Below are 13,642 nucleotides of genomic sequence, written 5' to 3'. Positions count from 1 at the left end.
TAGCTATAGAAATAATCAGTTAACTGGAAATCTGGCTTCATTTATAAAGAATAATCCTAAATACAGATGTCCTGTTATTTACCAAAAGTTCTTATGATTGATTTATAAATGTATACAAGATAGTTTACCTAAATTTTTTTCTTAGCCATGACTTATTATACTTATAAATAATCCTTCATATAAGCCTTATACTTATTATACCTATAAATAAGCCATGACTGGGGGCGTCATGGCTCAGGTGGTTAAGGCGCCATACCATGAATGCGGGCGACCTGGGTTCGATTCTGGCCCGAGGTCATTTCCCGATCCCTTCCCGTCTCTCTCTCTCCCGCTCATTTCCTGTCTCTACACTGTCCTATCCAATAAAGGTGCAAAAAGCCCAAAAAAATATCTTTAAAAAAAAAAAAATAAGCCATGACTTATTTATATTTACTTATTTAATTGCTTATCATCTTAAAATCCTGTGCATATGAACAAGCATTTTGAGTTCACCAGAAGAACTTCCTGAGCTCTTATACTGTACAGTGGGACAAAAACAGCAATATTAATGGCTGGGTAAACAACTGGTAATGGTGATTGTTGTCTACAAATATCCTATGAGGAACTCAGCTCTCCGTTGCCGATAGCAATTTGTTAGCTTCTTGGAAAACATGCTTTCTGTGTAATGTGCCACTGGTGAGATCCTATACAGACTTTACTACTCCGAGATACCTAACCATCTCATCTCATTATCTCTAGCCGCTTTATCCTTCTACAGGGTCGCAGGCAAGCTGGAGCCTATCCCAGCTGACTACGGGCGAAAGGCGGGGTACACCCTGGACAAGTCGCCAGGTCATCACAGGGCCGACACATAGACACAGACAACCATTCACACTCACATTCACACCTACGGTCAATTTAGAGTCACCAGTTAACCTAACCTGCATGTCTTTGGACTGTGGGGGAAACCGGAGCACCCGGAGGAAACCCACGCGGACACGGGGAGAACATGCAAACTCCGCACAGAAGGGCCCTCGCCGGCCACGGGGCTCGAACCCGGACCTTCTTGCTGTGAGGCGACAGCGCTAACCACTACACCACCGTGCCGCCATACCTAACCATATTTCAACAAATAAATAATTATAACAATATTAGTCTACTGATATGAAAGTCACATTATTACATTTATGACACCTGTACACCTGGGCGACATGGTGGCGTAGTGGTTAGTGCTGTCGCCTCACAGCAAGAAGGTCCAGGTTCGAGCCCCGTGGCCGGCGAGGGCCTTTCTGTGGGGAGTTTGCATGTTCTCCCCGTGTCCACGTGGGTTTCCTCCACAGTCCAAAGACATGCAGGTTAGGTTAACTGGTGACTCTAAATTGACCGTAGGTGTGAATGTGAGTGTGAATGGTTGTCTGTGTCTATGTGTCGGCCCTGTGATGACCTGGTGACTTATCCAGGGTGTACCCCGCCTTTCGCCCGTAGTCAGCTGGGATAGGCTCCAGCTTGCCTGCGACCCTGTAGAACAGGATAAAGTGGCTAGAGATAATGAGAACCTGTACACCTGCTCATGTATGCAGTTATTCAATCAGCCAAACGTGTGGCAGCAGCACAATGCATAAAACCATGAAGATACAGGTCAAGAGCTTCAGTTCGTGTTCACTTCAAACATCGGAATGTGGAAAAAATGTGATCTGTGATTTGAACTGTGGCATGGGTGTTGGTGCCAGATGGGACAGATTGAGTCCACTTTTGGTGAGTTGGTGCTGATGATAGCCTCAGATTCCTGTTCTTGGTTGACAGGGTGGAACCCAGTGTGGTTTTCTGCTATTATAGCCTATTCACTTCAATGTTTCATGTGCTGTGCATGGCGAGATGCTTTTCTGCTCACCACAGCTGTAGAGTGTTTGAGTTACTATAGACTTCCTGTCAGCTCAGACCAGTCTGGTCATTTTCCTGTGATCTCACTCAAGGTGTTTCAGCCTGCAGACCCTCAGCGCACAGAATGTTTTGTTTTTCGCACCATTCTGTGAAAACTCTTGAGATTGTTGTGTGTGAAAAGCCCAGGAGATCAGCAGTTTCTGAAATACTCAAAACCCAGTCCATCTAGCACCAACACCCATGCCACAATTAAAGTCAGAGTTCATATTTTCCCCCCATTCTGATGATTGACATGAACATTGAAGCTCTTTTGGATCTGTATGATTTTAAGCATTGTGCTGCTGCAACATGATTGGCTGAATGAATAACTGCATAACCAAGCAAGTGTACAGGTATTCCTATTAATATTAAAGTGGACAGGGAGTGTGTATACATACATCAGATGATTTTCGAAGCGAAGTCATTAGCCCAATGCAAAGCAGTTACTCTTGCCTTTATTCATCACATGCACACTTCAAGCACAGTGAAATTCATCCTCTGCATTTAACCCATCTGAAGCAGTGCCATCCCAAAGGTGGTGGTTTTTTTTTTTTTAATATAAACAGGACATCCTGAAGCTATTCCTCAAATACTACAGGAATTTTCCAATTTTTACTTTATTAAAGAACGTTCATAGTTACTTTTAATGATGTCATGGAATGGCCATGAGACAAGTTAGTTCATTATCGCTTACATTACAGCAGTTATAAACATTCATACCCACACATGGCATTTAGCAGACACTCTTATCCAAAGTGACATACAACATACCCAGAGCACCCTAGGGAGCAGTTGGGGTTTAGGTGCCTTGCTCAAAGGCATGTCAGCCATTCCTGCTCTGCTGTGGTCCAGGAAATCAAACCAGCAGCTTTATTCTGTGTTGAAGTTAATAAAACAACTTGATATCTTACTAAGACTGTAAAGCAGTATGTGACATGCTGTTTTATTCCCCCCAAACCACTGTCACTATAGGTCTTTTCATAAATGTAAAGGTTTCCTTACAAAAAGCTTTACCATATTATCCATTATACCCTCCTGTATATACCAGATGTGCCAACATTAACAAGAAAATTGTGAAATGAAGAAAAATATAATTTGACCTCAGAAACCTTAGTGTACTGGACTGCTTGATGCTATGTCTAAGTAGCTAATTTGCCCCCCAAGACGAGTACAGAAAACAGCAAGGCCCCCCCCAAAAAAAAAAAGTTTGATGTGATTACTATCAAAGCGAATTCAACTTTAAGATGAATGTGTTTGGCCTGACCACTGCTTCATCTGAGAAAACAAGTGCAATTTTCAGGTGTTTCTCGCATCAGCGCTGGTCAAAGATTGTAAATATTACGGTTGAACTGTAAATGTTGGCATCCATGACACTTCTGAGCTGACGATAATAAATAGGTCACATGTGCTGAGTGCAAAAGACAACAGCACAAATCAGTTTGTGATGAGAACAAAAATGAAAAAGCTGTCATTTAACTGTTTATTGTTAAAGATCATTCATGTGGAAAGAAGAAAAAAAAAATAACTTTACAAATTGCTGCTGTCCAATACATAAACCTGACTTTAAAAAGACCTTCACTTATTTCAGCCAATAAAAAAAGTCAAGGGAAAAAAAAACCAAACAAAAAAAACACCCCCCAGAGCCCTGAACAGCAATAAACACTGGCAGGAATGCATGAAAGGTGCATAGCGCCACATAATTTACATCACTGTATTGTAGTTCAGGACAACTCTACAAGTTATTGTGACCTAAATTGAGACCTGATATTTTGGCACCCCTCAGAGTTAAAATTTCATGGTGTATATAAAACAGTCCTTTTTTGGGGGGGGGAGGACAGCTGCATGAGGAATCACTGTAGTGAAAGTCAGTGCCAGGAAGGTTTGCAATAGTAACGGTGTTCCAGCAGCAGTCTTCATCAGACTGGAATGTTTGGAAAGATACAGTATGGCTTGATCCTCTTACATTTTTTTTATTCCTGTAAGGCACATGAGCTCAGACTATTGTGGTGACAGCTATGGATGGTTGAAAGAAATGAAGAGCTGAGAGTTGATCATTCTTGCCAGCAGAGTGAGATAAGAGAAGAGAGGAATGTTCAATGATAAGGAGGATGATTGTCCAATTGTCTTCTTACATCCCCATTCGGATGCTCTGAATGATCTGGAAAATGGCTGGGGAGAAAAGGAAGGTATAAAAGATTGAGTTGAGATTCCACAGATGTATTCATTAAAATGTTTCAGCTACAAAGATGGTGAATGCTCAGGACTTGCTTAACAACCCCCCCACCACCCTTTTTTTTTTAATTTAAAAAACCTTTTATAAAAACATCTTTGATAAATTCCAAGTCCAATGTCAAGACTAACTGGATGTAATAATTTTATGAATAGCACCTCATAAGTCAAGTCAATTTTGTGCATCCACATTGAAATTTCACATCTATGCTTCTAATGTAAAATTAGCAAAGTATTATTAAATTATCTACACACCCAGGTTACAGGATTTGACAGTTTTAACAGCTTGTTAAGACATCAGTTCTTGAGCCATCTTCAATGACACCTCAAATTGTTAGATTAAAGAGTTGTTTCAGTCAAAACACTTAAGCAGTAATCATGTGCTTTTGGCAATTAAACTTAATTTAGGCATGTCTTGTGCCTGGATCAGATGACATTTTTGTCTTTCAAGATAATCACCGTGTCAGATTAGGCAATCGTAGTAAATCAAATGTACTATGCACAAAGAGGCTCTGGCTGAAATGATGGATTCTCTGAGGTACTATTTTGTGAGGGGCACAACTCTGAAGAAAAAGAAAAAAATTATATATATATATATATATATATATATATATATATATATATATATATATATATATATATATATATGAGAATGATAGTGCTATGCCAGTCACCAAAGACAATCCATAATTACCGGAGCTGGTCAGTGCATGGTATATTTGATTTATATCAGTCATCAAAAAATTCCAAAAGTGTCAAGATTGAATCTCGGCATCAGCTCACTGGAGGCAGCCATGTTTGTTGTTTACCTTCGACTTGCGCACGTGCAATGTACCATGCTATCATCTGCCTCACAAGGCATGATCACAATATGTAGATCTACCCACACACACACTTGCAGAGCCACAGCGGTGACTCGAATCGGCCATGTAACTTTAAATTGTGACATCCAATGTCACATGCCTGGATCAGACGACATGATATTTCCAGGATATACCATGACTAGGGCTGTGCGATATGGGAAAAAATGAATATCCCGATACATTTTCTCCATTTCACGATATACAATATATATCTCGATATATTTAAATCTCCTCTAAAGGACCCCATGAAATCTAACTTTTACTCTTTACTGTTTTCACTACAATCCCTGCAGATTAAATAACATTCTTGGTTAACTTTACAGGTGGTTTTCAACAACACATTTTAAATGTTCATGTTGGTGATTAATCACAATTGAGTTGAAATAAGACTTTTTATTTAACAAAGATGTGGCACAAATTGCAAAAACAATCTTGAAAATTGCAACAAAGGGGCAATACAATACAGAGCTGCTCAGAGCTCAAACCAATAAAGTGCAAGCTCCACACTGAGAAAGACATTTAGCCTAAATAAGAAAAGCGCTCATTCATTAAATTATTTTAAAAAAAAAATAGATCTCCAAGCTATTAACCTGACTACTGAGAACCACTGGAACATTCACAATAGAGAGAGAGATTGAGGGAGAGAAAAGAGAGATCTGCAAAACATCATTTTTCTCTTTGCACACTTCTGAACTGAATGTTTTCTGGCTCTGCCTCTCATGTGTATAATTCCGGTATTGCCTTCTCTGTAAAATGTCTGCGACCAGGCAACTCGTATTTGGGATCGAGTGTGTTTAGTAATTTTTGGAACCCTGGTTTTTCCACTATACTAATTGGGATCATGTCTTCGGCAATGACGTTAGTGATTGCATCCGTTATAGCTCTCCATCTCTGACTCGTTTTCTCATATGGGGCGGCTTTGGAGAACGAGGCCGCTATGGTCATTTGTTTAGCTTGTGGGGGGTTTTAGCTCGTGAGCAAGTAGTTCGGAGTTTAAGAGACTCTTCATACTGTACCGGGTGAGTTTCAGGTGATGGAACATATTTGTAGTGCTGCTGCCTTTCGTGATGACAGGTTTTTTTTTTTTTGCACACTTTACAAACTGGTTCCACGTCCTCCTCATGATATCCAAAAAATGCCAGTTGACTGACCCCTTACTAGTTCTTTTAGGAAGTAATTTGTCGCTGAAATTGACAGAGCTTACATGGTAGCCTATGCAACACCAGCGATTGCACGAACTGAGTCAGCGCTGTAAACCGGAACCAGGAAATCTTCCCGCCGGCAGTGTTGCCAGATACTGCTAACGTTTTCCAGCTCAAAATACATGTTCAAAACCTGCCAAAATGCACTTAAAACCACCCAATCTGGCAACACAACCGAAACTAGAAAAACTTCCTGGAAGTTCCTTTCAGCGCCAAGATGTCGCCCGGGATTGGTTGGCGAGTGCGTGACGTTATTGTTTTCTTTACCCTTAGGCAGCCTCTCACATTACTGCCTGAGGGACAGGGAGAAAACCACCGGGAAAGGTTTTAAACAAACACGAAACAAACGCAAGTCGGAAGATGACCATAAAATACTCGATAGTTACGATATAATAATTTCATGTATCGCACACAGAATTTTCGCGATATATCAAGTATATTCGATATATCGCACAGCCCTAACCATGACTGACTCACACCATACCCTTTTTTTTTTTTATAATTTCTGACATCGGCGGCACGGTGGTGTAGTGGTTAGCGCTGTCGCCTCACAGCAAGAAGGTCCTGGGTTCGAGCCCTGGGGCCGGCGAGGGCCTTTCTGTGTGGAGTTTGCATGTTCTCCCCGTGTCCGCGTGGGTTTCCTCCGGGTGCTCCGGTTTCCCCCACAGTCCAAAGACATGCAGGTTAGGTTAACTGGTGACTCTAAATTGACCGTAGGTGTGAATGTGAGTGTGAATGGTTGTCTGTGTCTATGTGTCAGCCCTGTGATGACCTGGCGACTTGTCCAGGGTGTACCCCGCCTTTCGCCCGTAGTCAGCTGGGATAGGCTCCAGCTTGCCTGCGACCCTGTAGAAGGATAAAGCGGCTAGAGATAATGAGATGAGATTTCTGACGTCATGAGATACATTGCTTAATCAATGGTGGAACTATTTTGTGTCAAGTGAGCCATCCTTGGCCAATTCCTGCATAGGAATTTTTGATGAGGGATATAATGCCATATATTCTTGCCATGTCTTAGTTGGGAAACTGGCATCACTCCAAGTTTGACCCCAACCAATCATCATTCATGTCAGGGAGAGGCATCCCATACACCAAATCACTGTCATTATGTTGCCCTACAAGTCCTATTCGTCATTCCTGACGTTTATATTCGAGGCAGACACTGGAAATTTATTGGCCACGACAAAATGACGTGATCTGATCCCAACATTAATTCCTCCTTTTTGTAAGTGCTGATTTGTATTGCACGTTAGAAGTCAAACTAGCAGCTGTAATACATAGGCTACTCACAAACTGTCCAAGAATTGCCATCACATTTGGAGAGTTATACATATTATGGATTTGCAGTTCAAGAAAATAAGTTTCAGCTTCCACTAAAGCTTAAAAAAAAAAAAAAAAAAAAAAAAAAAAAATTGTAAATCTAATAGAGTAGAATCAAATAAATGCTATGATTAAATACTCCTAGTGAGTTTGTATCTGTGCAGTAGAAGGGTTTATTTACAGAAGAGCATCTCTTTTAAACAGCTTGCATCACTGCTTTCAGTGCTTACGATAATCTGTTCTCGGATTAGATTGAGTCAGCATTAACACTTACGACTGAATATCAGATCAATAAATGCTGATCTAAAGGAAACGGAAGGAAAAGAAGAACTGTGTACCTGTTGATTTAATGGAGAAAATGGCTGAGTTTTTAAATAGACATCTCTATGAAAATTCAACAAATACTGTAAATCAAGGTTTATTGACAGGAAGGACAGTGTAGCATTTAAAGGGGACTTGCCATGGAAAAGATTTGTATTAGTTGTTTTTGAAATGAGGTATGATGGCGTGACTTGGAGAATGTACTTGGTCTCTCAAAGTGGACTGCTACATCCCCAGTCCAATGGCCATAGAAAGAAAATAGGCAGTCAGAACAGGCCAATTACAAAAGTGTATTCTTCTTACATAGAATCTCCTTATTTTTATGGGACCAACCCCATTAACATATGGCCACCCATAGCAATCTGAATCAAGATGGAGCCATCTACATAGTTACTTAGCAAGTGATACACCCCCCCGAGTCTGCATACAAGTATTCTTCTAAAGTGTCCGGTGAGCTCTTGCTGGCCCTTGAATATCTGGGAAGAGGGTGTAATGGCGCCTACAGACTGAGGGTTTATTCTAGGTCATGCAGTGCCACACTGATCTTATAAACCTGGATACAACATCAAGTTTGATGTATGTAGACTGTATGAGAACACCTACTGAATTGTAGGCCATGATACAAGTTAATATACAAGAAGAAAGCATCAGTGTGAATCATCCATCTACACCACTATATGTTTGGCATGCTGGAAACTGGGCAGTCTGTTCTGATTGCTACTTGTTTTGGTTAGGTAAATCCTTGAGATTCATCTTTGCTCACACATTCTGCTCTCTGCGTCATGAAAGCGACTTTGACCAGTAACATCTTTCTTCTTTTCATAAGACTATGATCCTGACAGGTGATGTAATAGTACATACTGAAATGTCTCTTCTTTCATAAAGTAGTGTAGCCTAAACCAGTGACGCAATGCTTCATCACCCATTTACGTTACACATAGAAAATTTAGCTTCATCACAACATCCAATCACGTAACTACAACACTCTTGAATGTGAATATTTGCTCATGTTTGTCCTACAATAAACGGAGAAGCATCTCTGAACAGCTGCGTGAGTCAGTGACTGTTTGCTCTTGGACTGATCCACAAGACAGAATCTCTTAGGCATCAGAGGTCTAAATTCCTAGATCATACTTTATCAATTCAACCTCCGTCAGTACAGACAGATCAAGATCTAACAACTAGTGGTAAAACAATGAAGCAAAGCAAGAAACAGGTTTGGTACCAGTGTCACATTGATCAGTGCATCATTTCACGCTGCATTCCTATTGGTTGGGTAGCTGACGTAGGTCATAGCAGCAATCACACTGAAATGGTCATCCTAAATTTCTGACACTGCTTGAATTTTGTCCCAGGCTATGTTCAGTTGCAAGACCATGACGACAGCCATCTTTGAACCCCTCTCACAGTGCGACACCAGGCCACCATTTTGGAGCCACAACCAAAAAGAACACCATGTTTCTTTGATGACTGTCCTCTCATCTGGGACAGCCCAAACTCACACAGTGTATACCTGCCATAAATCTCAGGCCAGGCCGTACCCATATCCAAGGTCTCCAAGGTGAACAGCCACTGTAGTCCTAGTTGTGGCACTGGTTCAGTGTCCGCTCCTTCAGTTTCCCCTTCTGACTCGGGTTCATATGTGTAAGGCTGTAATCCTAGTGCAGAAGCCACTGCTTACATCTCATACCCCTTTTTGACCAACAGGGAACAGGTTCTTGAACCAAACCCATTCAGGATTCTTTGAACCTTAGTGCCAGGCTGCAAACAAGCCCACGTTTTCACCAGCTTTGAGTTGAACCGTTGTAATCTAGGATGCGTCATGAACAGAGGGTGTTGCACAATACACAACAGGAGTAAACAGTAGTAGCAAGATGGTGGTGCTAACTGATTACCTGTGAGCTTTTGTTCTGCTATTGCAGATCAGTTTTTGGTCCATTTTTTCTGAAGATGCATCCTTTCCCATTGTGTTTTCCATTTCTGCATGCCGCTTCCTCTCCAAACTAATGACATAGTTCGCGCTGGAAAAACCAGCTATATTTTGGTTCCAGCTGGCAAGCAACTTTTCAGGTTCCGAACCAATTTATTTTTTATCGAAATGCTCTGAACAATTCAAAATTTGGTGTGTGAACAAGAACATAACCCATTCCCTGTTGGTCAAAAAGGGGTATGAGTGTTTAGCTACAATTCCACACCTGCCGGCAGAGTGGGTGTGGATGACAGTTCTCATTTAAAGATTTTAGCCAATCAGAGCACTACTATTTACATATTTAATGTCTTATCTTATAAGGTTCACAAAAGCATCTCTGGGAATAATATAAAATAATTGAAGTGTATGGCATGCCTGCTTTTTAGGGGAAAAATGGGTACATGTGGCTACTACTTATAAATAAAATTGTTTTCCGACACCATGTCCATATAGTAAATATGGCATATATATTTACTCTGAGGCAGTAGCCACAAAAATGAAGCGTAATCCAAAAATAAACAATTTAAAAATTATAGAAGTAAAATACCAAGTGTCTGTACTTTATATTATTCTACTCTTACAGTTTTCAAAACTGAAACCTCCAAACCGAGGCTGATATATGCACACTGTCGCCATGACTGAAACTCTTATTTCCTGGAAATGGCCCGGTGCTAGAGCTCAGTGGTCTCAATACTCTTTTCGACAACTTCCCATAACAACTCGGAAGTGCATCACATCTACATCACACATGGGACCACTGGCCGAAGAAGGAGATAAAAGGGGGACAACCTGGAGTATATTTTAAAACAGAAACACACTTTCCCTCAGTAATAAGCATAAACATATCTGAAAGCAATTCCTTTAGTCTAGTCCATTTATTCACATTCACACCTACGGTCAATTTAGAGTCACCAGTTAACCTAACCTGCATGTCTTTGGACTGTGGGGGAGTGAATGGTTGTCTGTGTCTATGTGTCAGCCCTGTGATGACCTGGCGACTTGTCCAGGGTGTACCCCGCCTTTGGCCCGTAGTCAGCTGGGATAGGCTCCAGCTCGCCTGTGACCCTGTAGAACAGGATAAAGTGGCTAGAGATGAGATGAGATAGTCCATTTATTTCAAATGGTAAACTGTACTGTATACACACACACACAGGTCATTTTAATAGGAACACCTGTATGCATAGTGCGCTCATTCTTACAACATGATGACTGTGACTACAGACTCTATAAGGCAGTGGTCACAAAAAGGTAAATGTACTTTGCCCTGTCAAGGCAGCACGGCTTTAATTTGTAAAGGAAAACGATTAGCCAGCCAATCAGAGCGAAGCTACTTACATATTTAAAAGGCACAGTAACAAAATCAGCTAGCCTTAAGAGTTTTCATACCATGCTAAAACAGCATGAGGAAGAAAAGAAAAGAGAGCCAAGACGGGTTTTCCCCCCCATGTTAAAAAAAAAACTTGCAAACTTTACAAACACATCTCAGGGAATAATATAAGCTGACCGGTCCCCTTAAAAAAAGGGGGCGGGGCGGGGGTCCTTGCCCTGTCAATGTAGAGCACGGCTCTCATTTGTAAAGGAAAACTATTCTTGACGTATTTAAATAGAAGAGTCATTCAAAGGAAAAGAAGAAATTGAGAAATGCAAATGTAGGTGTGGAAACTGACCTGATCCACACACTACAAAGACGAATAAAGCCAGGAGCCAGGGTCCTACTGCCGCCTTGTCGTCTTGGGTGCCTCTCTGTAGGAAAGATGAATGAATACACACACACACACACACACACACACACACGGTTTATGCTGATTACAAGAAGTGATCACGGTGTAGCTGCAACACTTTATTAACGAACACCATAAAGCAGGAAGTGATGATGGGGTTAGGCTTCGTTAATGAGCCGCCACTTTCATACTCCGTTAGCTATCTAGCTAAAAACACACACACATCACAAAACAAAAATAAAATGTTTGAATTTAAGTATCAGCTAACAGCATGTGTTTGAGTAGCACTGATCAGTGGTTAGATAACTGAGTTCAACTTACCGATGATTTGGCCACATTCCCTCGTTGTGTGATGTTTTTGCTGTGCTTCTCGTTTGCCATGCGTATTCTCTGTTTCGCGACCATGTTTACAGTCTTAACGTACAGTGACTCAAAACAAAGTTGTGCTAAATAAAAAAAAACACACACACAACAAATGTTTACGTCCTGATGAAATGATCTCAGAACCTTCGTTTGACTCCGAGAGATGTCTACGTACGCACAAATCAGACTCCGCCCTCGAAACCTCTACGTGAAGACGTACGCACAAGAAGACCACGCCTACGTCCCCGCTACGCGCTAACGTACACAGAGAAAGACTTCGTCTATTAACCCGTACGTGACACGTACGTACACAGATGATCCCGCCTATTAATTCAGATATGCAACGTAGGCACAACAATGACTCCGCCCACTCGTCTTTATTCCGCCGTCGTGGCGAATCCAGACTGAGTGACGCGACGGGAAGGGGAACGCCCCCTGAACTGAACTTTGAAATGGACTATGAACTGAACTGAACTATGAATTTAATTCACACAATCTTGTTTAAAAAAATAAAAAAAAAAAAATCGGAACATCCATAAATCTTTTACACATTGCTGTCTTTGTGGGTTCTTTATTTTGTATGCGTTTTATTACAACGGTTTTTTTCTTTCCACATTTCAGGACATTATTGATATAATTTAATATGTAATCAATAAATAATAATGCAAAATAAATAATTAGCATTCATCCAATAATAATAATTCACTTTCAGTAACCGATTTATGTTGATCATGATTGCAGTGGATCTGGAGCCAAAGTTAACACTGAGAATCAGAATCAGAACCATGTTTATTGGCCAAGTATGTTGACACACACAAGGAATTTAGTTCCGGCAGTTGGTGTCTCTTTAGGGAAGGGGGGAAAAGTGTGAATATATGTAATATAAGTAAAATGCAATAATGTATATGTAATGTACAATATGGACAGTATATACATTACACAGTATAAAAAATATGCAATCTAGTATTACTATTATATACAATATACATAATTTTTTTTAGTTATGGCCAGGTTCTTGCCCAAACTGATAATCACATCAGCTTTTCTTTGGCTAATAAGACACAAGGTACACCACCTTTCGTGCCGGAGCAGCTGGGGGTTAGGTGCCTTGCTCAAGGGCACTTCAGCCAGTCCTGCTGGTCCAGGGAATCGAACCAGCAACCTTTTGGGCCCAAAGCTGCTTCTCTAACTATTAGGCCATGGCTTCCCTAATATACACAACATAATACATAATACAATACCTATATTATACACAATGTCTAAAATATCTGTATTATACAATATCTATCTGTAATCTAAATCTCTTTAATATATCTGTCTATAATAAGGTGACTGGACACAAGTTGTGGGAACTGATGGATAATGGGATGCCAGTCCATCACAGATTACCAGGCAGGCACACACACATTCAAACACTCGTTCACATCTAATGGCTATTTAGTATAGACAATCCACTTACCTTTGGGCAGTGGGAGGAAACCAGAGAACCCAGAGGAAATCCACAACAACACAGGGAGAATATGTGAAACTCTGCTCAGTATTGAACCAGGCACTGTGGAGCTGTGAGGAGGTCATACTACCCACTGTGACACTGTACCACTCTTCATCGTGTCCATGAATGATACTATCTTTGAGAGATTCATACAATCTAAAGGGTGATTCACCTGTCTGTGTTTCCCTATTGAAGTTCCAAGTATTTCAAGACTCTTGTGAAACCCTAATAGTTTATAGAAACTAAATATAATATCTAATGTA

The 13,642-nt window shown here is 40.8% G+C and overlaps 1 protein-coding gene across 1 annotated transcript; it reads right to left on the bottom strand.

Annotated features, from left to right (window-relative positions):
- Nucleotides 1-3,365: 3,365 nt before the first annotated feature.
- Nucleotides 3,366-12,085, bottom strand: serp1 (stress-associated endoplasmic reticulum protein 1). Its single transcript, XM_060923449.1, has 3 exons — nucleotides 11,846-12,085; nucleotides 11,471-11,546; nucleotides 3,366-4,068 (listed from the first exon to the last, which is right to left on the bottom strand). Exons 1-3 carry the CDS (start codon nucleotides 11,927-11,929, stop codon nucleotides 4,028-4,030), a joined length of 201 nt encoding a protein of 66 aa, XP_060779432.1. The 5' UTR covers nucleotides 11,930-12,085; the 3' UTR covers nucleotides 3,366-4,027.
- Nucleotides 12,086-13,642: the final 1,557 nt, after the last annotated feature.

Source organism: Neoarius graeffei, chromosome 6 (assembly GCF_027579695.1).
Source record: "Neoarius graeffei isolate fNeoGra1 chromosome 6, fNeoGra1.pri, whole genome shotgun sequence".
Lineage (NCBI taxonomy): Eukaryota > Metazoa > Chordata > Actinopteri > Siluriformes > Ariidae > Neoarius > Neoarius graeffei.
This window is presented reverse-complemented; position numbering and strand designations above follow the sequence as displayed.

What these genes read in the sequence shown, in the direction of transcription:
- serp1 (XM_060923449.1), bottom strand. Translation starts at nt 11,929, where the DNA reads ATGGTCGCGAAACAGAGAATACGCATGGCAAACGAGAAGCACAGCAAA. An exon ending in GGAATGTGGCCAAATCATCG is followed by an intron (nt 11,547 to 11,845) that starts GTAAGTTGAACT and finishes TCTTTCCTACAG; the next exon opens with AGAGGCACCCAAGACGACAA. An exon ending in CTTTGTAGTGTGTGGATCAG is followed by an intron (nt 4,069 to 11,470) that starts GTCAGTTTCCAC and finishes TTTTCTCCCCAG; the next exon opens with CCATTTTCCAGATCATTCAG.